Source organism: Eleutherodactylus coqui, chromosome 3 (assembly GCF_035609145.1).
Source record: "Eleutherodactylus coqui strain aEleCoq1 chromosome 3, aEleCoq1.hap1, whole genome shotgun sequence".
Lineage (NCBI taxonomy): Eukaryota > Metazoa > Chordata > Amphibia > Anura > Eleutherodactylidae > Eleutherodactylus > Eleutherodactylus coqui.
Window position 1 is genome coordinate 108,677,199 of NC_089839.1, and position 20,725 is coordinate 108,697,923.

The 20,725-nt window shown below is 45.4% G+C and overlaps 1 protein-coding gene across 4 annotated transcripts in view; it reads left to right on the plus strand.

Annotated features, from left to right (window-relative positions):
• The first annotated feature begins 3,323 nt into the window (after positions 1-3,323).
• CCDC170 (coiled-coil domain containing 170) overlaps positions 3,324-20,725 on the plus strand; it is a 128,474-nt gene continuing 111,072 nt past the window's right edge. Inside the window, exons 1-2 of one of the 4 annotated variants that reach the window (XM_066595953.1) lie at positions 3,324-3,439; positions 20,536-20,638. In XM_066595953.1, coding sequence (XP_066452050.1) covers positions 3,360-3,439; positions 20,536-20,638 — 183 coding nt within the window. In that variant the 5' untranslated portion in view covers positions 3,324-3,359. Of the gene's footprint in view, positions 3,440-15,500; positions 15,835-20,215; positions 20,639-20,725 lie in introns of those variants that run through there. The other 3 variants (XM_066595955.1, XM_066595952.1, XM_066595954.1) reach the window with 3 other exon arrangements.

The following is a 20,725-nucleotide window of genomic DNA, read 5'->3' on the forward strand; positions in this document are numbered from 1 at the left end:
CCTTGTATTATAGTGTATTACATATATAATATACACCGTGTATTATGGTGTATTACATATATAATATACACCTTGTATGTGTATTACATATGTGATATACACCATGTATTATAGTGTATTACATATATAATATACACCTTGTATTATAGTATATTACATATATAATATACACCTTGTATTATAGTGTATTACATATATAATATACACCGTGTATTATGGTGTATTACATATATAATATACACCTTGTATGTGTATTACATATATAATATACACCTTGTATTATGGTGTATTACATATATAATATACACCTTGTATTATGGTGTATTACATATATAATATACACCTTGTATTATGGTGTATTACATATATAATATACACCTTGTATTATAGTGTATTACATATATAATATACACCGTGTATTATAGTGTATTACATATATAATATACACCGTGTATTATGGTGTATTACATATATAATATACACCTTGTATGTGTATTACATATATAATATACACCTTGTATGTGTATTACATATGTGATATACACCTTGTATTATAGTGTATTACATATGTAATATACACCTTATATGTGTATTACATATGTAATATACACCTTGCATTATAGTGAATTACATATATAATATACACCTTGTATTATGGTGAATTACATATATACACCTTGTATTATGGTGAATTACATATATAATATACACCTTGTATTATGGTGAATTACATATATAATATACACCTTGTATTATGGTGAATTACATATATAATATATACCTTGTATTATAGTGTATTACATATATAATATACACCTTGTATTATGGTGAATTACATATATAATATACACCTTGTACGTGTATTACATATGTAATATACACCTTGTATTATAGTGTATTACATATATAATATACACCTTATATGTGTATTACATATATAATATACACCTTGTTTTATGGTGTATTACATATATAATATACACCTTGTATTACGGTGTATTACATATATAATATACACCTTGTATTATGGTTTATATAAAAGCATGAAGTAATTTTACCTCACAAACCTCTGTGGTTACCGCTAGGAGCCATTTTACAGTTTTCGGCTTTATTCACACGAGCGTATATATAGATGCAGTTATTTACCCGTGTAAATACGCCGGCCATCAGAGAGAATGTACTGGCTTCAATTCATTCAATGATTCATTCAGCTGCCTGGCGTATTTACACGTGTAAATGCATGTACATATATGCTCATGTGATAAAGCCTTACACAGATATACCATAATACAAGGTGTAACACGCACGCACGGTATATATGTGCATGAGGTAAAATTACTCCATTCTATATACGCACATATATACCATAATACAGTGAGTATCCTGCAGCGGAATCCAACCCGGTGACCCCGGCATACCGGTCCAGATGGTTCTTTGCTGTACTGCGGCTGTGCCGGCCGGCGCAGTACAGAATGCCGCGCTGTTGCTAGGTGATGACGCGGAATCCACAACCCTTCCGCAATGTTATTACGGAAAAGCTGCGGATCAGACAACTTATATTGACTTCAATGGAAGCCATCCTCACTGGAATAGCACATGCTGAGATTTTTTCCTTCCGTGAGCAGAAAAATCCCAATTGATTTCCGCACGTGGACACGGAAAAGCCATTTTCCATAGCATGTCCATGGACAGTATTTGCTGCGGAATTCGGAGGCGGACACTCCGGATCCTGCAGTACCAACACACCTGTGTGCATTGGGCCTAATATGGCTGCCAGAGGTTTGTGAGGGAAAAATCACCTCATGCTTCAATATGGAAGTATATACGCCTTGTATTATGGTTTACATGTGCGTGTGAATATATACAGCCTGTATTATGGTATATATGGGAGTGTGTATATACACCTTGTATTACGGTATACATGTGCTTGTATGTATAGGTTATACATGTGCTGGGCGAGTGGAGCGCCTGCAGGGATGCTGCTTGGCCAGAGTCCAATAGCGGAGGGGCAGGATTGTATTACTACTGAGGCCACCACAGGGGACCCCATTAGTGCTGCGGCCATCATGGAATACATATATACCCTATACATACACATGTACATGTATACTCCCGCCTCCAGCAAGAGATTGCTCTGATTGGCTAAGCCAGATGGCTCAGCCAATCACAGCCAGCGCTGGATGCACCAATCACAGCCATTCATTGAATGGCTGTGATTGGTGCATCTAGTGCTGGCTCAGCCAATCAGACCAATCTCTTGCTGGAAGCGGGGTCTTCAAACCCCATCACTAGCAAAAGATGCTCTGTCGGCGATAACAGGTACCTGGAGCTCCGGAGAGCAGCGGCAGGGAGTTGGACGGCGCCAGCTAGGTGAGTATTCGTTTTTTTAGGTAGTGCAGCTAACGTTTAGCACTGTCAAAAATGTGGTACCAAGTTGTGTCACGTTTTCAGCAGCGCTGAAACCACTGCTCATTCAATTCAATGGGCGGCACACAGCTGAAAATGGGCAAAGATTGTCAGCAATGCATGTTCTAAGCACAGTGTTGTAGATGCTGCGTTTTGACTCTTGTGTCAGCAGCCCCATTGAAATGAATGGGAGCGTTGTACAGCGTTTAGTGAAGTGCTGAAAACGCAGCGCTAAAGGCCGCCTGCACACGAGCGTTCCAGATTACGCCAGCAGATTTTTACGCGCGGGAGACCTGCGTATGGCATCTAAATGTGCTTGCGGATAGGTGCGGATGTGTGAAAAATGACGCGCGGATATATACAGATGTGCTGCGGAAAAAACCGCAGCCTCCTACCACGCCTACTTCCTCTAATGTCATAGCAACCAGGGCCTTCATCCGCAGCTGCACCGCGGATGTACTGCGTGAAAAAACGCGTCCACTTGTATTGGAGTCTCCACGCACAGAATCCGACCCAAATTAGGACATGCCGCGTTTTTTTTCTAGCGAGTGAAAATCCGCGATGCCAATCCGTCCGTCTGGGGACAACTGCGGATCCCCATAGAAGTATATTGGCTGCGGTCAGGGGCGGACAATGTGCTTAAAATACTGTGGCAGAAATTCCGCCCGTGTGCAGGCACCCAAACTCTAGAAAAACGCCCTGTGTGAGGGAGGCCTTATGTTCTGACGTTGTGAATTTTTTTCCTGACAACATTCACCATGCCTGATAAAAAATGTGTTTGATAGATTGGACTTATACAGAGTGAATGATACCAAATATGTTTTTTTATTTACTTTAACTTTTTTTTATTATAAATATGGGGGGGGGGGGGGTTAAACTTTTATTACCTATTGTTTGTTTTTTTACTCATTTTTACATTTCGTTTTAGCTCCCATAGAGGACATGAACTTTTGATGGTTGGATCGCTCCTGCAGTATATATATAAAAAAGCTTGTTATTTGTATAGCGCCAACTTATTCTGCAGCGCTTTCAGGTAATTATTATTTATTTATTACCCCCACCAAGTTGGGTACTCATTTTACCGACCTCGGAAGGATGGAAGGCTGAGTCAACCTTGAGCCGGCTACCTGAATCCTGCAGGGATTGAACTTGTAATGTAAACTCTCACCTACAACCTACAGATTGAGCCTACAGATTGAACTTCCAATGTAAGCTCTCACCTACAACATACTATATTGAGCCTTGTGTGGCGCAGAGTGTAAGCTCTCACCTACAACCTACAGGTTGTAGGTGAGAGCTTACACTCTGCGCCACACAAGGCTCAATATAGTATGATGTATTACCATAGTATTACATTATACCACGATCTGACAGGCAGTCTATCAAGCCACACCGTAGGCAAAGCTTAGGCATTCTGCAATGACAGCCCTGGAGGCCTTCAGAACGCCCCTGGCTGGGCCTCCAGAACTCTCGGGCATTTAAAGGCTTAAAAGCCGCAATTAGCATGAGCGCTGATCGCAGCTGTTGTGTGGGTGATACATACACATTTTTATTTATGGTGCCTCCCTGTGTAGAGAAGTGCAGTAGGTTCTCTATACAGTAAAGGTAAAAATGGTAACTTACATCTGTCTGTCAGTTACCAAGAGGGCATTTCTTTGCCGTTAGTCAATCAGTAGTAGTCTATGTATGCATGTGTTGTATATGCCAAATGTAGACTGCAATTACATAATGAGTAGACCCTTAGGCCAGTTTAAAATGTCCATATTGTTCTATTTTATAGTCTGTATCAGGGCACATTCAATGTGGAATAGTTTTATGCCACAGACAAATCCACTGCAAAACCTGTGTGTCCGATGTGCAGATTTTAATGCGTATTTGCCCTGTAAGGCCTCCCTCACAGAAAGCGCCACGATTGAGCAGTTGTCTGAGAGGCTCCATTGAAAATAATGGGAGCGTTCTACTTCGATTAGCGTGGCGCTGAAAACGCCACGCTAATTGCAGTTAAAAGCGCCTTTGTGAGGGAGGCCTAACTGTGGATTACGCCCTTTGTATTGCAAAGACCAAAATCTGCTGCAAATCCACATCAACATCCGCACATACATTTTGTAGTGTAAAAATGGCACCACATGAGAATAAAGATAAAGGATGCCTGTGAGGATCACCACTTATCCCTGCACTCTTTGGTGCCGAAATGGGGGAGAAATATTAATTGACCTACTGACTTACTGCGTTTTCAGCTTTCTGCCACAGATCTGCCGGTTTATGAGCCTCTCCTCAATCTACCAAAATGGCTGTGGCTGTCTTCTCAATATCAGGTGTAAATTGTGTATCAGTAGGGCTGTTTTACATGAGCGTCCTTTTGATGCAGTGTAGGTGTTCCATAAAAAAGTGCCTATTAGAACCAATGGTTTCCTATGGAAACATGTAGGCAGAGGAATTTTAGCTGCACACAGAAAGTGCGCCACCAGAAAAAGGACCTCAGTGACTGAAATTCAGTAACTCAAATCCTCTGCTGCACAAAAAGAAAGGACCAGACCTATCTGTGGTATGCCCTGCGCACAGTGTCCATAGACTCCTATGGGAGACTATGCAAGCCAGCCTGAAAATGGAGAAAGGAATTCCCTGTAGCTGGGAGAGAAGGGTCACCCTGCAAGAGGTAATTACACTGACTGTTATTATGCCTCTTAGCCCTTAAACTACTCAGTAGTGGCACAGATGTTTTAATAACAGTTAGTGTAATTACCTCCTGCAGGGTAACCTTTCTCTTTCCCTCAGGCTGCATTCACACGAACGTATATCGGCTCGGTTTTCACGCCGAGCCGATATACGTCGTTCTCCTCTGCAGGGGGGAGAGGGGGAGGATGGAAGAGCCAGGAGCAGGAACTGAGCTCCCGCCCCCTCTCTGCCTCCTCTCCGCCCCTCTGCACTATTTGCAATGAAAGGAGGCGGGATGGCGGTGGGGCTATGTTCCACAACTTAGCCCCGCCCCCGTCCTGCCTCTCCCCATTGCAAATAGTGCAGAGGGGCGGAGAGGAGGCAGAAAGGGGGCGGGAGCTCAGTTCCTGCTCCTGGCTCTTCCATCCTCCCCCCCCCCCCCCCCCCTGCAGAGGAGAACGACGTATATCGGCTCGGCGTGAAAACCGAGCCGATATACGTTCGTGTGAATGCAGCCTAAAGGGAATTCCCCCACAGACTGGAGAGAGAGAGAGCAGGGCTGGAGGGGTTCCCCCAAGCGAATCCTCCATAGCAGAGGAGAGAGCGAGGCTGCAGGGGACTCCTTGAGGGAATCCCCCATAGCAAGAAGAAAGAGTAGGCAGAGCACACGTCTAGCCCCCGGCCTCTCTCCCTGCTATGGTGGATTTCCTCGGCCAATCCCCTTTGGCCCCGCCCTCTCTCTCTCCCTACTATGGCGGGTTTCCTTCTAGCCCTGCGGGTACTAATTGCTGTTGGGGCCGCCGCCGCCGCAACCTCTCTCTCTCGTCCTCGAACTTCAGAACAGCAGCCCTCTGAATTGGTGAATTTAGTGCTAATTAAGCTCGGGATTTATGCGCGCAAAAATCACCCATGCATGCGTGTTTATGCGCAGTTAGCTGCGGTTTTTTTTGATGCGCTGAATTTGTGTGCGCGTAGGTCCCTCGTGTAAAAGAGCCCGTGGTCTGAAACACTTCATGCTGCTCAAGTCAACTAATCAGATAACTGGTGTACTGCATTGATAGACTAAGTCTGGCTGTCCACGGGCGATGCGCCGTAGAACCAGGAGCTGCCGCCAAATCTCCGCCCGGGAGCAGGAGCCGCCGCCGAATCTCCGCCGGTCAGCCCTATCTAATACATAGGCTGACCGCGGAGAATCGAGGCAATTCAGAGCATGCTGCGAATTGATTGCCGCGAGCGGAGAATCGCAATGAGTCTCCGCTCGTGGACAGGTGCCGACGCTTTCCATAGCAATGCTATGGGTAGCGCCAGCCGGCGTGATTCGCCGGCGGTTTACCGCTAGCGAATACACTGCCGTGGACAGGGGGCCCAAGACTCTGCCTATGGACAGTTTATACCAGATGGTCAGAATAGTGGTGCAGCCATCTTGGACGGCCGAAGATCGGCCTGGGAACCAGCAGATTTGTGGCAGAGTTCAACAGGTAATACTATACCACTCCTCAACTACAGGACAAATTTTGCCTTGGGGACTGAAGGGTCTCTTTAAGGGCTCGTTCACACAAGCGTGGTTTAGTGCAGTATAGGCGCTTGAAAAGATTGCGTTTAATAGGACCAATAGTTTCCTGTAGAAACGTTCACATGAAGGAATTTTACAAGCGCAAAAAACTGCCACCTAAGGTCCGTGCTGCGAGAAAAGATATGGACCTGACCTATCTTTGGTGCATGCTGCGCAGGAGTTTCTATAGACTTCTATGAGAGCTGGATAACATGCAGCTCCGGATCGTGTGAACGGGCAATTTCACCGCTAATTAAGCTTGAGACTTAATAGCTGTAAATCACCCGTTCATGCCATTTTTCGTGCAGTATAGCCGGATCTTTGCACACGCCTATACTGCACTACAACCACGCTAGTGTGAACGAGGCCTAATAGAAAGTCCAGGTGCTACTCGGCAATTAGTGTTTGATCTATATACGGTTACAGTGGATCAACTGCAGAATGTATAGGCAAACTAAGATCTGTACCCTCATAGCGGAAATACTGCAAATTTTCCACACAGAAAATCCACAGCATTTACAGTACAATGCAACACTCGCGGCGGATCCGGATAGGTGAGTATAGGGTCTCTGGCGGGCGCCGGGTCCGATTCTGCTGTGATATTTTGCAGGTGGAATCCGACCCGGCAGTGGGCATGAGCCCTAACTTGAGTGTATTTCCACACTGAAATCTGTGACACATCTGCGTTTCATTTGCCATTGTGGATTTTCTGCTACAGAGAATTTGCAGTAATCCATCCCCAGAGGCACATGCCTTATGGCCAAATTCAGACAGGAAGATCTAGTATAAAGGAAGAAGGAAGATGAAGTATAAAGGTCCCTTTACACAGGACGACTGTCGGGCAAACGATGCCCGATACTCGTCCCTGTGTCTCTGCGCTCCCGTGCTCCTGCACAGGAGCTAGCAGAACTGTCTCGCTCATGGAGCGCCCAGCAGGGGGGCGGGGCAGTGCAGGAGATTTCTCTTCTCTCGCTCCCCCACCCCCCTCCATTCACATAACACAGCGGCCGTTCGCTACTGAACGTCCACTATTTAAGCTGAACGATGAGCTTCATTTTTGTAATGTTTTATGGAGCATAAATGATTAGCGATGAACCTCATCGTTCAGTTTCACTACAGCGGCCGTGCAGTAGTGATCGGCCGCTGTGTTATGTGAATGGAGGGGAGTGGGGTAATCGAGAGGAGAGAAATCTCCTGCACTGCCCCACCCCCCTGCTGGCCGCTCCGTGAGTGAGACAGCTCTGCTAGCTCCCATGCAGGAGCACGGAGACACAGGGACGAGCGTCGGGCATCATTTGCCCGACAGGCGTCCCGTGTAAAGGGACCTTAGGTCCTTTCTTCATATTTCCCATAGCTTAGGAGTCCACTTCTGTCTTTAGCTCAGAAAAGTTTATGAAATAAACTGCATGTGAGACCACTCTAAGGCCTCCTTCCCACGAACGGATTTCCGCCGCGTAATTCGCGGCGAAAATCCGCTGCGTTGCCCGCAGCTATTAGGTTCTATTGAACCTAATAGCACAATGCTCACGATGCGTAATTCCAGCGCGGAATTACGCACCGCGATTTCTCCCGTCCTCACCCGCAGCATGCTCTATTTTCTGCGGGTGAGGACGGGCTGTACGCACTGACGGCTTCCATTGCAGTCAATGGAAGCCGTCCGTTCACGCTATCTCCCGCTGTAACCAGCGGGAGATAGCGTGAAAAAACGCTTTCCCGCCCACCGCCGCGCGTCATCTGACGCCAAATGACGCGGCCGGCCGCGTCACGTGACACGCTCGGTGACGCGGCGGTGGTGGGCGGTGACGGGCGGTGACGTGGCGGTGGTGGGCGGGGAAGCGATTTCACGCTATCTCCCGCAGGTAAGTATAGGGGCTCTGGGGGGCGCCGTGACGGGCTTCACTGCGTAATATTACGCGGCGGACCCCGTCACGCTCGTGGGAAGGAGGCCTAAGGGTAGAGTAGCATAATTGCTGTGAGCTTTCTGCAGCAAAAAACACACAGCAAATATGCTTGAAAAACCACAGTTGTTAAATCTGTGCAGATTCCATATGGCTTATACTATAAAGGCTGTAGAATATTCTCAGCAATTTCCGTAGAATTTCTGGCGTGTGTGTGAAGCCTGACTAATAGCTGCAGTTTTACTGAACTAAACTTGGATCACTATAGATTTTACAGCAGAGCAGAGCATGGTGCAAATTTGTATATACCCCAAATCCTATCAATTTGCATTGTACTCAGCTGGATCCGTCAGTCCCGTAGACAGTGATTAGAACGTTAGTGCAGATGCTTAACTGCCACTCCATTCAAATCGGGAACCCTGGAACACTCTGTGCTCCCAGCGGTCAGACACTCAGCAATCATACATTTATCCTGTGAATAGATGCTAAATGTTGTTAATGAGCTAGCTGATTTAAGAGTGTATCTACACAGAGCATTTTAATGCATTTTTCGTGGCGTTTTTGCTGGCGTTTTCCGTAGGACAAAAATCTTACAGCCACATGTTACCTTAACCCCTTAAACGGCCAAACGTCTTTTGATGGCGTGCGTTAAGTGGCTTTATTCTGCAGAGACGTTTTTTAACAGCTCTGCATTAGAAATCTGGCACGGAGTCTACTGTGTTAGGGCAGCTTCAGATGAAGTTTTCACGCCCGGCCGATATACGGTGTCCCTCTCTGCAGGGGGAGGAGACTGGAAGAGCTAAGAGCAGTGCACTGAGCTCCCGCCCCCTCTCTGCCCCTCGCCACTATTTGCAATGGGAGGGGGCTAAGCTAAGTTCCATGACTTAGCTCCGTCCCGTCTTGCCCCCTCCCATTGCAAATAGTGCTGAGGGGTGGAAAGGAGGCGGGAGCTCAGTGCACTGCTCCCAGCTGTTCCAGCCTCCTCCCCCTGCAGAGAGGGACACCGTATTTCGGCTGGACGTGAAAACCCGGCCGATATACGGTCATCTGAATAAATCCTTAGGAAGAGTGGGTACTCGGCTGTCGGATGACAACCAGGCCCTTGCTCTAACATCGGGGACCGAAGAAACCTTGGATCCCCAGTGTTTAACGCTTTACATGTAAAAGGCTGACAGAGGGAGTGGGCTCCCTTTCCCACCCATCAGACCCATGCAATGTGATCAAGGGGTCCTGATGGGTTGTTATGGCACCCGGAGGCTTGAATATAGCCTCCGCGTCTGCCAGCTACGGTGGCCTATGAGCCTGTGGCTGAGCTTCAAAGGTTTTCTAATGCACTACTATAGTCAAATACATAGTGTATTACAGCTCAGTCGGATGAGCCTTTTGTGGGGTTTTTTTTTGCACATGTGCGCAAAAAAAACCCCAAAACACTCCACAGATGTTTGAAATCCATGTGACTGAATCTCCGTGCCCATCGCAAATCGCTGTCCCCTACTGCGGCTTCATTTGGATGCTAAACCCCTGGATGCTGTCACATCCAGGTGCTTCACCTTGTTGTCAATGGGGCCATTGAAAACATACGTGGAAGATCGCAATCCTCTGCCACAGCTGTGGCAGAGGAAAGCGATGTTCTTCCATTGCTTTCAATGGGGCCGGCGCGTCTGCCACCTGGCTACCTCTGCCGGAATTTTCGGGGAAGGGCTTGAAATATAAAAAAAAAATAAAATTATATATATATATATATATATATATATATATATATATATATGCTGTGCCATTGTCCTTAGGAGTCAGGATTGATGCCCTCATCTGAGCACCATATGTGAGACAGTCCTTCAGGGGGTGGGGGCGTCACAGACGTTCTGGACTAGAGAGTTGATAAGCTTACTTCAGTTTATTTCAGAAAACAAATAGAAAAAATCCATTTCAACGTAATAAACGAAAAGGTGCACCACGCAGGGTACTCAGGTCCACACAGCAGGATGTGGCTCTCTCCTCAGCTTGTCAGGCACTGACTCACTAGAGCTGCAGTCTTTTATGCTCCAGTAACGGGGTCAGTGCCTACAGCTGAGCTTCCTGAGAACTAGGTTGAAGTTGTGGGCTGGACAGCCACCCTGTCCAGACTAAGAGCCTGGGAGGGAGATATACTCCATCCACAACTTCCTTTACTTACCTACATATCTCCCCCCCACCCCCTCTTCTCCAGACCGGAGGGCTGGGCCTTCTTGGTGATCAGACAATGCACCCTAGGCAGGGCATCAGCATTACCTTGTGACTTGCCTGGTCTATATTCGAGGGTGAACTTGAAGTTCTGAAGTGAAAGAAACCACCTCGTCACCCTCGCATTCTTTTCTTAATTTTGCTTCATCCAGGTCAAGGGGGCATGGTCTGACACCAATTTGAACTCTCTTAAGTAATTCACGTATCAACGTTTCCAGTGCCCATTTTACTGCTAAACATTCACGTTCAACAACAGCATAATTCTTCTCCACAGGAGATAGTTTCCGGCTTAAATACAGTACTGGATGTTCTTCCCCATTTATGGATTGGGACAACTCTGCACCCAACCCTACATTAGAAGCATCCGTCTGCACAATAAACTCTTTCGAGAAGTCAGCCGTTATCAATATTGGCTGTTGGCAAAGGGCAGACTTTAAATTTTGAAAGGCCTGCTCGGCCTCGGCTGTCTATGCCACCATTGAAGTTGTGGACTAGACCGCCACCCTCTCCAGACTAAGAGCCTGGGAGGGAGATATACTCCATCCACAACTTCACCCTATATACACACACATATACACACATATATATATATATATATATATATATATATATATATATATATATACATACACACATACACACATATGTGTGTGCGCATGTATGTGTGTATATATTATATATGTACACACACACGTGTGTATATATATATGTATATACATACATACACACATATACATACACACGTATGTATGTATGTGTGTATATATATATACACACACATATACACACACATATGTGTGTATGTATACATGCGTGTGTGTGTGTATATATATATATATATATATATATATATGTATATATATATATATACACATACATACATACACACTCTTTTGAAGCATTTCTTCTGGCCCAAGATTTAAAAATCTCCGCCCCCTGAAAGTGCTGTCTCTGAATGGCTTAGTGCATTGCCACTTATTGGCTGAGTGCAATAAAAAAAATATGTTAGAGGTCTTTGAATGCTGCAATAAACTAAAAATATATTTTATTACAAAAAAGTTGCAAAACCCCCCCAAAACTGTATATAAATTTGGTATTGACATAATCGTACCGGCCTGCAGGATTAAATTAACATATTTATACTGCACGGTGAACACTGTTAAAAATAAAAAACATGCTAGATTTGCAGTTTTAGTTAATTTTGCCCTTAGTAAAAAATGCAATAAAAACATTAAAAATGTTATATGTTCCCAAAAATTGGATAAATGAAGACTAGAGTTCATCCTGCAAAAAACAAGTTCTCATAGAGCTTCGTCGATGGAAAAATAAAATGCTGTGGCTCTTGGAATGCGGCAACACAAACGCAAATCTTTTTTTTTTAAAGTGTTTTTAGTGTACAAAAATAGCAAAACATAAAAAACAATATAAACTTGGTATCGCCGGACTCATGCTGACCCAGAGAAGAATGTCATCACATTATTTATTTTGCACACTGAATGCCATAAAAATGAATTCCAAAAAATAAATGTCAGGAATTCTTTTTTTCCCCTAAACCACCTAAAAAAATTAAAAAAATCTATACACTACATTATATGTACCCCAAACTGATGCCATTAAAAAAGTTATGGCTCCTGGAATGTGATGATAAAAAAAAAAACAAAAACTGAAAAATTAGTTGGTCATTAAATTACAAATAGGCTTGGTCACTAAGGGGTTAGAGGGGTATTACCATCCCAGCCAAACATGATGTGAATGCAGGGTTGCTTTCAATGGCAACTAACCCCTTGGTTAGGGCTCAGCCACACAAGCAATTTTTTCACGCATGTGTAGGCACACATGTGACCGCTTCCATTGGAACCCATTGGTTCTATCTAGATGCGATTAAAAAGAAAAAAAAAAATCACACCTATACACCGAGCCCTTAGTGTGCCTTCACACTTACACATGTGTTAAACGCAGCAATGTCAACCAGACTTTCTAATGTTAAAAACGCATCGCACAAAAATCGCAAAGCACCACACCCTTATGGAAACAGCCGAACTGGCTGTTCTATTCTGTCCTTGTAAGTCCCTAAGAAGTGAAAGGGAGTTGCGTGAACAACGTAGCACAGCGCATTACGTTGTTTGCGTAACTTTTGAGATGTGGAAACAGCATAGCTTGTTATGCTATACTGATTACACACCTCCTATTCACTTTCATGCAAAACAGTATACAACCGTGGCCAAAAGTTTTGAAATTAACACAAATTTGGGTTTTCACAAAGTTTTCTGCATCAGTATTTTTAGATCTTTTAGTCATGTTTCTATGGTTACTGAAGTATACTGAATTATAAGCATTTCATCAGTTTTAAACTTTTATTGAAAAATACATCAACTTTAGGTTAACTTCACACGTGCGAGCACGAAATACGGCTGTGAATCACTGCCTGATATCGTGCTTGCCAACATGTGAATTCCCAGTGGATATGAGGCCATTTTTATGTCAAAAATCGCCTTGCATCACAGAGGATCACGACTGTCAGCCACGACAGAGGATTTTTTTCCCCCATTGCTTTCAAAAGGAGAGACCTTGTATCACATGCACCTAGGACGGGGTGCGATGCTGCCACTGGCCCAATTGAAAACAAAGGGAGATGTGATGGAACGCCTAAAGATAGGACATCCCACGATTTGTTTCCTGCATCGCGGTGTGGTATGACCCCATTTAACAGAATTAGGTTCATATTTCTGCATCTCTCAACACACAAATCTCACGTGATTTTCTCACCTGTGTGAAGCCCACTTTAGGCAAAGACTCAATATTTAGAGTGTTGATCTTTTTTTCTCAAGGCTTCTGCAATTCTGGCATTCTGGATATCAGCTTCCCGACCTGAGGCTTCTTTCACATGAGCGCATATCACATATCAAATGAGCGTGAAAACGGCTGGCCACTATACGCTAAATTGGGGGGGGGGCGAAAGAAACTGGTGAACAGGCGCACAAATCAAACGTTTGTGCGCCCGTTTATATGGCCTGGTGAGGCCAGTGCAAATGTGCCGATCTCACCAGGCCATCGCCCATTTCCCCTCCCTCCCCATCACAGGCTTACCTATCTTCCTCCCCGCTCCGTCTGTGCAATCGGGGGGAGGAGGGAGAAGGACGGGAGCGGACCTAAGCGCCGGTCAGCCCCGCCTCCTCCCATTGATGGCTATGAACAAGGGGTGGGGACAAAACGGGCGCTTAGCTCTGCCCACGCTCCACCCCTTGTCCATAGCATCAATGGGAGAGATCGAGCGGGGAGGAGAGGTAAGCCTGCATGGGGAAGGGGAGGAGAACAGAGTCAGGTAGTTTAGCAGGCACGCTGCTAAACTCCCACCTACGGCTGCTGCCATGGGCTCCCACAGGAGCCCATGCAGCAGCCCGACGTATTCCGGCTCAAACATAGTTCAAGAACTATGTTTTGGGCTCGACATAAAAACGCCCGGCGCTATATTGGCCGGCCGGGCGTTTTTACGTCTCACAAATACGCCCATGTGATCTGATGCAAATACGCCCATGTGATCTGGCCATTTCACGTCCAGCCGATATGCGCTCATGTGAAAGAACCCTGATTCTGACTGATGGTAACCCAATATTGCCTAATCAGTGCTTAGCGTTTATCATCATTTCTATGTTTTGTCCACCTACTTTTTGAGGCTGGACCACAGGTTCTCAATGAGAGTAAGATCTGTGGAGTTTGCTTGCCACTGACCTAACATTTGAATGTTTTGCTCACTGAGCCACTTCATAATAACTTTTGTTATGGTGCTCCAACATGCTGGAGAAAGCATTGTTCACCACCAAATTGCTCCTGGATGGTTGGCAGAAGGGTATTAGTGTATCTTGATTCCACCATGAAGTCCTGGTGGAGTCAAGATTAAGGGGGAAGGGAGGGACGCCGGGACGCCCCCTGAACCTGATTGGCTGCACAGCAGCCTGCCATATAGGTCCTGGAAAGGCACTACAAGTTGGCTGAAAAATACATCCAGCAGTGCCTGGTGCAAAGGCACTGCCAGAAATCACACGCCTTTCTGGCCCCCGAGGCACAAGCCGCAACATCCCTCTGGGTTTTTGCTCTGAGACAAAAGCGTCCTGAGGCAGGTTTTCCGGTGCCGCTAACCAACAGTCAAACCCACCCCCAAGCGATGAAACTTGCATATACCGCCAGCTGCAGGGAGGGGAAACGCAGAGGGGGTGGGACGCACCCCCCCACCCCCCCCACTGGAAAAGTCTTTACCAGCGGTAGAGCAGAAGCGATGAGGCGGCCAGTTGTCAGTGGGGGAGTGCATGGCACAGATCTCACAGTCCCAGCGGCGGCAGAGAAGAAGCGGTGACGGCGGCATCTCTGATCCGGGGAGCGTCATCCACGGACCTGACACTCATGGCTGCGGAGCACAAGCAGTGAGGCCGGCAGCTGTGAGCGGGGGAGCGTTGGGCACAGAGGTGACAATGCACGCAGCGCAGGCCAAGCGGCGACTCCAGGAGCTGTGAGCGGGGGACCTTAGGGTGAGGGTAAGATTTCTTATGAGGCTTAGATTATTACATGTTAAGCATGCCAGCATTTAAAAATGTTAATGTAAGCCTCATAATGTTACCCCTACGGTAAGCCTGCAGGGAACACTGAAATGTATTCCACACTGTACTACCAAAACCTGTCAGCCTTGGCCCTATCGAGAGCTGGGGGTGTCCCTCCTGTCAAACCCCTAGCTTCCTGTGGCGTCAAGACACACTAATACCTGGCAGAAGTTGCTCTTAGCGGAAGTTTAGATACCATTCTTTATTCATGGCAGTATTCTTATGCAAAATTGTGAGTGAGCCCACTGCCTTGGATGAGAAGCAACCCCACATATAAATGGTCTCAGGACGCTTTACTGTTGGCATGACACACACTCATGGTAATGCTAACCTTTTCTTCTCCAAACAGTCATTCTTCCAGATTTTCCAGTCTAGAGGGGACTACATCAGAGAAAATCACTTTACCCCAATCCTCTGCAATCCAATCCCTGCACTTCCTGTAGAATGTCAGTCTGTCCTTGATGTTTTTCTTGTAGAGAAGTGGCTTTTTTGCTTCCCTTCTTGATACCAGGTGAGCTTCAAAAAACCTTCACCGCACTGTGCATGCAGATGTACTAACACCTGCCTGCTGCCATTCCTGAACAAGCTCTGCATTGGTGATGAACCAATCCCATAGCTTTAGGCCATGTTCACACAGGATGGATTTGCTGTGGAATGTCCACAGCGGACCTTCTGCAACTGATCCATAGCTGAATGTCTGCATCAAAACCCACACCATTTGGTGTGGATTTTGATGCGTTTTTTACTGTGAATTTTGGTTTACAATTCAGCCTCTTATGTAGAAGAGGTAGATTTTGCAGCGTATGCAGTTTAAAATTGACATGCTGTGGATTTAAATTCTGCGCTGCATGTCAATTTTGCACTGGACATGTACTGATTTTTTTCTGCAGCGTGTGGAAAAATCTCATCTACTGTTCATGGTGCAGCATTCCGCCCCGCATGAACATGCTTTTAGCAGATGGTCCTAGCACTTGCTGGACTTTCTTGGGCGCCCTGAAGTCTTCTTCACCGCAATTGAAATTCTCTCCTTGTAGTTCTTGATGATACAATAAATAGTTGATTTAGAGGTAATCTTACAATCAGCGATGTCCTTGCTTGAAAAGCTTTTTCGATGCAAAACAAGGATGACTGCATGTTTTGCCTTGGAGGTAACCATGGTTTAACAGAAGACATTGCAAGCACCATCCCCCTTTTAAAGCAACCATTCTGCTCTTATAATTGAATCAGCATGACAAAGTGATATCACCTGCCTTGTCCTTGTTAACAGTTTTTCCTGAACTAATGAGAAGATCACTGAAATTATGTTAGCAGGTCATTTTATGGCAGGAATGAAACTCAGTGGAAATTGTTTTTTTCTTGATTAAGTTAATTTTCATGGCAAGGAATGACTGAAATTTTTTGCAATTGATCTGATCACTTTTCATAACAATCTAGAGGTAATAAAAAGTCTGCTATAAAAACTGAAGCAGCAAACTTTGTGAAAAACAAAACTTGTGTCAGTCTCAAAACAGTGTGGCTGTCTTCGTAATCCCATTGGAAATGCATGTTTTTTTTTCAAAACATTTAAAAATGCTGACAAAATAGTGAAGGGAGCCCTTAACTACATCAAGAGCAAATATATCACATATACAAGTCTATAGGAGAACGCACGCACGGGGCCCTGAAAAGAGATTTTCGTCCCACGTGCTGACTTCAGAGGGAGACACAACTCGATTGTGGGAGTATCTCAGTATAAAAAATAACTCAGCAAGCTCCCTGTCACCTCCCCTAACAGCATTGAAACTTCATTTATGGTGCTGTGGGAACATGACATGTTCACTTTAACCCATAGGCGTACTGCTAGGGGTCAGTCAGAGGCTCGCCGCCGTATACATAATGCACATTGAGTGCATTACCGGCCAGTCACACTCCCGGCCACCTGATTGGTGCAGCCGGGATGTGTGGTTGTGGGAGGAGTGTAGGCCAATGCCATCCTGGCGTCTGCGTGCCTTGCTTTCCTCACATTGCGGCTGTGTGATGGAAAAGTACAGAGCAATGGTGCGGAGTCACAGCTGCTGTTTCAGGTGCGGTGGTCCCATGAGGGTCCTAGTCTGACTGCCCTATGTTTATGAGTTGTGAGAAAAAAATAGTCGCCCCCTTCCCCATGGCTAATAGAGAGGTGTAGTTTTACTATAGGTTATTTCCTATCCACAGAATAGGAGATAACCTGCTGATCTGTCGGGGTCTCATCACTGAAAGACCCCTGCTGATCTTAAGAATAGGGGTCCCATGGGACATGTCCTCAGTGCAGTCATTACTGCAGTATTTTTAGAGCCTATTTACACAAGCACACCAGCATACTGCTAGGGATTGCAATTGTGACCTTGCCCCCTAGCGAACGGGGGCCCGCAGTCCCATGCCATATACCGTTTCACCAATATGGCCCGTGGGCCAGCTGTGACTGGCGCTCAGGGAGGGAAGAGACGTTACCCGGGGAGTTGGCAACAAATTGAATGGCTGTGATTGGCTGACACCGCATGAGTTAGCCTATCACAGCATTAGCTTTCTGGAGGCGAGGATTTCAAGCCCCGCATCCAGAAAGCAATGCTCTGTCAGGGACGAGGAGGGAGCAATAGCCTGCAGCAGCGCCGCAGAACCCCGGGGGAGGTGAGTACTGTTTTTTTTTTTTTTACACCATATTCCCGGCGTATAAGGCGACAGTTGGGTGGTCGTCTTATACGCCCAGTCGCCTTATACGTCGGAATATACGGTATGTATTTTTTATGTTATTCTGTAATTTTTTTAAACTTATTTTTGCAACTATTTTTTTTTAACATCTGTGTCCCCCATGCTGACCTATAAGACACTTTTCCACTGTAGCTAGAGCATCAATAGGAGTTCCAGTTTCAGGGGAAAACATCCCCCTGTAGTGACAGTAGTTACTAACAGAGCTGATCAGTGTCTGATAGGACCCTGCAGCTCTGTTGTCACAGAGGCATCTGGTGGTCACGTGGTTCGTATAGTGGAAGTAATACACTTAGAATTCTTCTGAAAGTTAAACTTGTGAAGAAACTCTTTAAAAACTGCAGCAAAGTATGTTTTTAGAGCACGGGGAAAAGGTCAATGAAAATATGTAGTGCCAAATATTGTGGATAACTTCCTAGCCGCTTTGGGAAATTCTGCAGAATGCTGGACACCTTGTTTTGTACAGTAAGGCCTGTTGGATATTATTGCAGATGGTTTTGTGTTTCTCTGTATGATACTACTAAAACGAAAACAAAAGCTGTAATTGAAGCACTCAGAGGATATACTCTGTAAAGGAAGTTAAAGCATCACTAAGGCAGGCCTGGGGGGAGCTGTTCCCATCACTTTCTGTTTTCTGAGCCACAGTATAGTCACACTGTACATTTATGCTTTAAAGAGTTACAACTAATGGTAACATTTTGCTTAAAGGTTATTCTGGGAATTACTTTTATTGATGACACATCCTTAGGATTGGATAATTAGGATATACATGTATCCTTAGGATAATCCCAATGGAACTGAGTTTGAGTTTCTGGCACACATTGGATTTGGATACCAGCACAGTGCCTCTGTAAAACAGTTGGTTGATGGGGTAGGTCATCAACAGTTGGGTCCAAGATCTGTGTGAAGAAAAAAGGCAAAAAAACATTAACTCCCTGTGATAAATTTTTTCTAAAAGAAATCATACAAGTCTTATGTATGTCACAAATGTAGTGTGAACAGAGCTTAATAGTCCTTTCACAGTTGCACTGGGGATTCCGCTTTCCTGATCCATTTGGGGAGCAAGAAAGGGGAATCTCCCTGGCTGAAGGGTTCCGTCTCTGGGCATATCCGAACAGCGCCGGGCAGACTCCATTGACTATAATGTCGATCTGCCCAGTTGGCAGATGGTTTTGGGAAGGAAGAAAATGTATTTGCAGCCGGTTCTACGACAGAAACTTCAGTCGGAGGTTCTGACGCAGATGTGAAACCACCCTAACCTAAATATGCAGGTGACATTTTAAAAAAAGGATTTGTCATATACTTTAAATATTGTTTTCTGCCAGACTTTTTTCATGTGTGCTGTAAATGTCTGTGTCCGTGTTGTACTGACATACACTCACTAGAAAACCTTCAGCCAGATCACCTGTGTATAGTTAACGGCCAGATACACTCTAAGGGAGGTCTCACACGAACGGATTTTAGTTGTGATCGCCATTTGCGCAGAAGATTCACAGTAAAACATAGCATTGAAAGGCATATCTTTTCGATTTTTCGTCCACACTCACAGGTACGAACTGTGTATTCCGCATGTGGAAGAAAAATGCTTCCAGGAGCGCCAGCCGAGCATGCGCAGTGCTATCTTTTTTATTTTAAATCTCCTGTGTATCTGTGGCACAGCACAAAAACAGCTGCGGCTGTGCCGCAGATACGGATGGCTTCCATTGGCTTCAATGGAAGTCGCAGGAGCCATTCATACTGGAGACCCGCAGGAAAATGGAGCATGCTGCGATTTCTTCCCGTGCGCCCGACCCACACGCCAGGAAGAAATCATATCTGCATGCTTATAGCTGCCCAACGGATGCTGATACATCCCTATGGGCAGCAAGACACACGGATCTCCTGGGCGGGGGCCATGCACGGATTTTATAAATTAAATCTGCACGTGGACATGAGGTCTAACACTGAGTGCACGGATGCTCCCAGGCAAGCTTCCACAAAATGGCAAAGATAGAAGGAATGTAGCAGCAACAAAATTCATTAAAATCAGGTGTTTATTTAATCAGGTTAAAAACCAGCAAGCAGTTCAGATGGAGAAATATTCCGTTCATCCTGTGATCTTCCTATTGAGGATGTTCCATCCAAAACGCATCAATTGAATTTGTCTCTGTGAAGTGTTTGCTGGTTTTTAACCTCATGAAACAAACACCTGGTTTGAATGAATTTCCGTGCTGCTGGGTTACTTGTACCTGTGACACGCACTCCCTCCCATTCTATGACTCCCCCTCCTGTAGAGAAGCACAGCCCGGCTGTGTGTGTATACGGGTTGCTATGCAGCCATGTCTCCTGGTAACATTTGTGTAGCTGGCAGCAGAGTTTGGCTTTTGAGCTGCCAGCAGAGACATTCAGGCATCTTCTCACCCTGTTTCATTGAAACTTGCATTCCAGGCCCATTGAGGATGAGTAACAGCAGTCTGAGCAATAACAGTGATATTGTTTCTCCATCCAGTGTTCGAAGACCTGAAACAACCCATGGAAGCAAACGTATCGATGTGAACAGCAATGCAGCCTTTCGCTCACCGTCACCAAGCCTGTCTCAAGGTGATACTGAGGTACTCCTAAAATGTATGTTGTATATATTGTGTACACACTGCAGTTAACAAGGTTCTTCTCAACTTCCGATTGAACGATTGCATCTG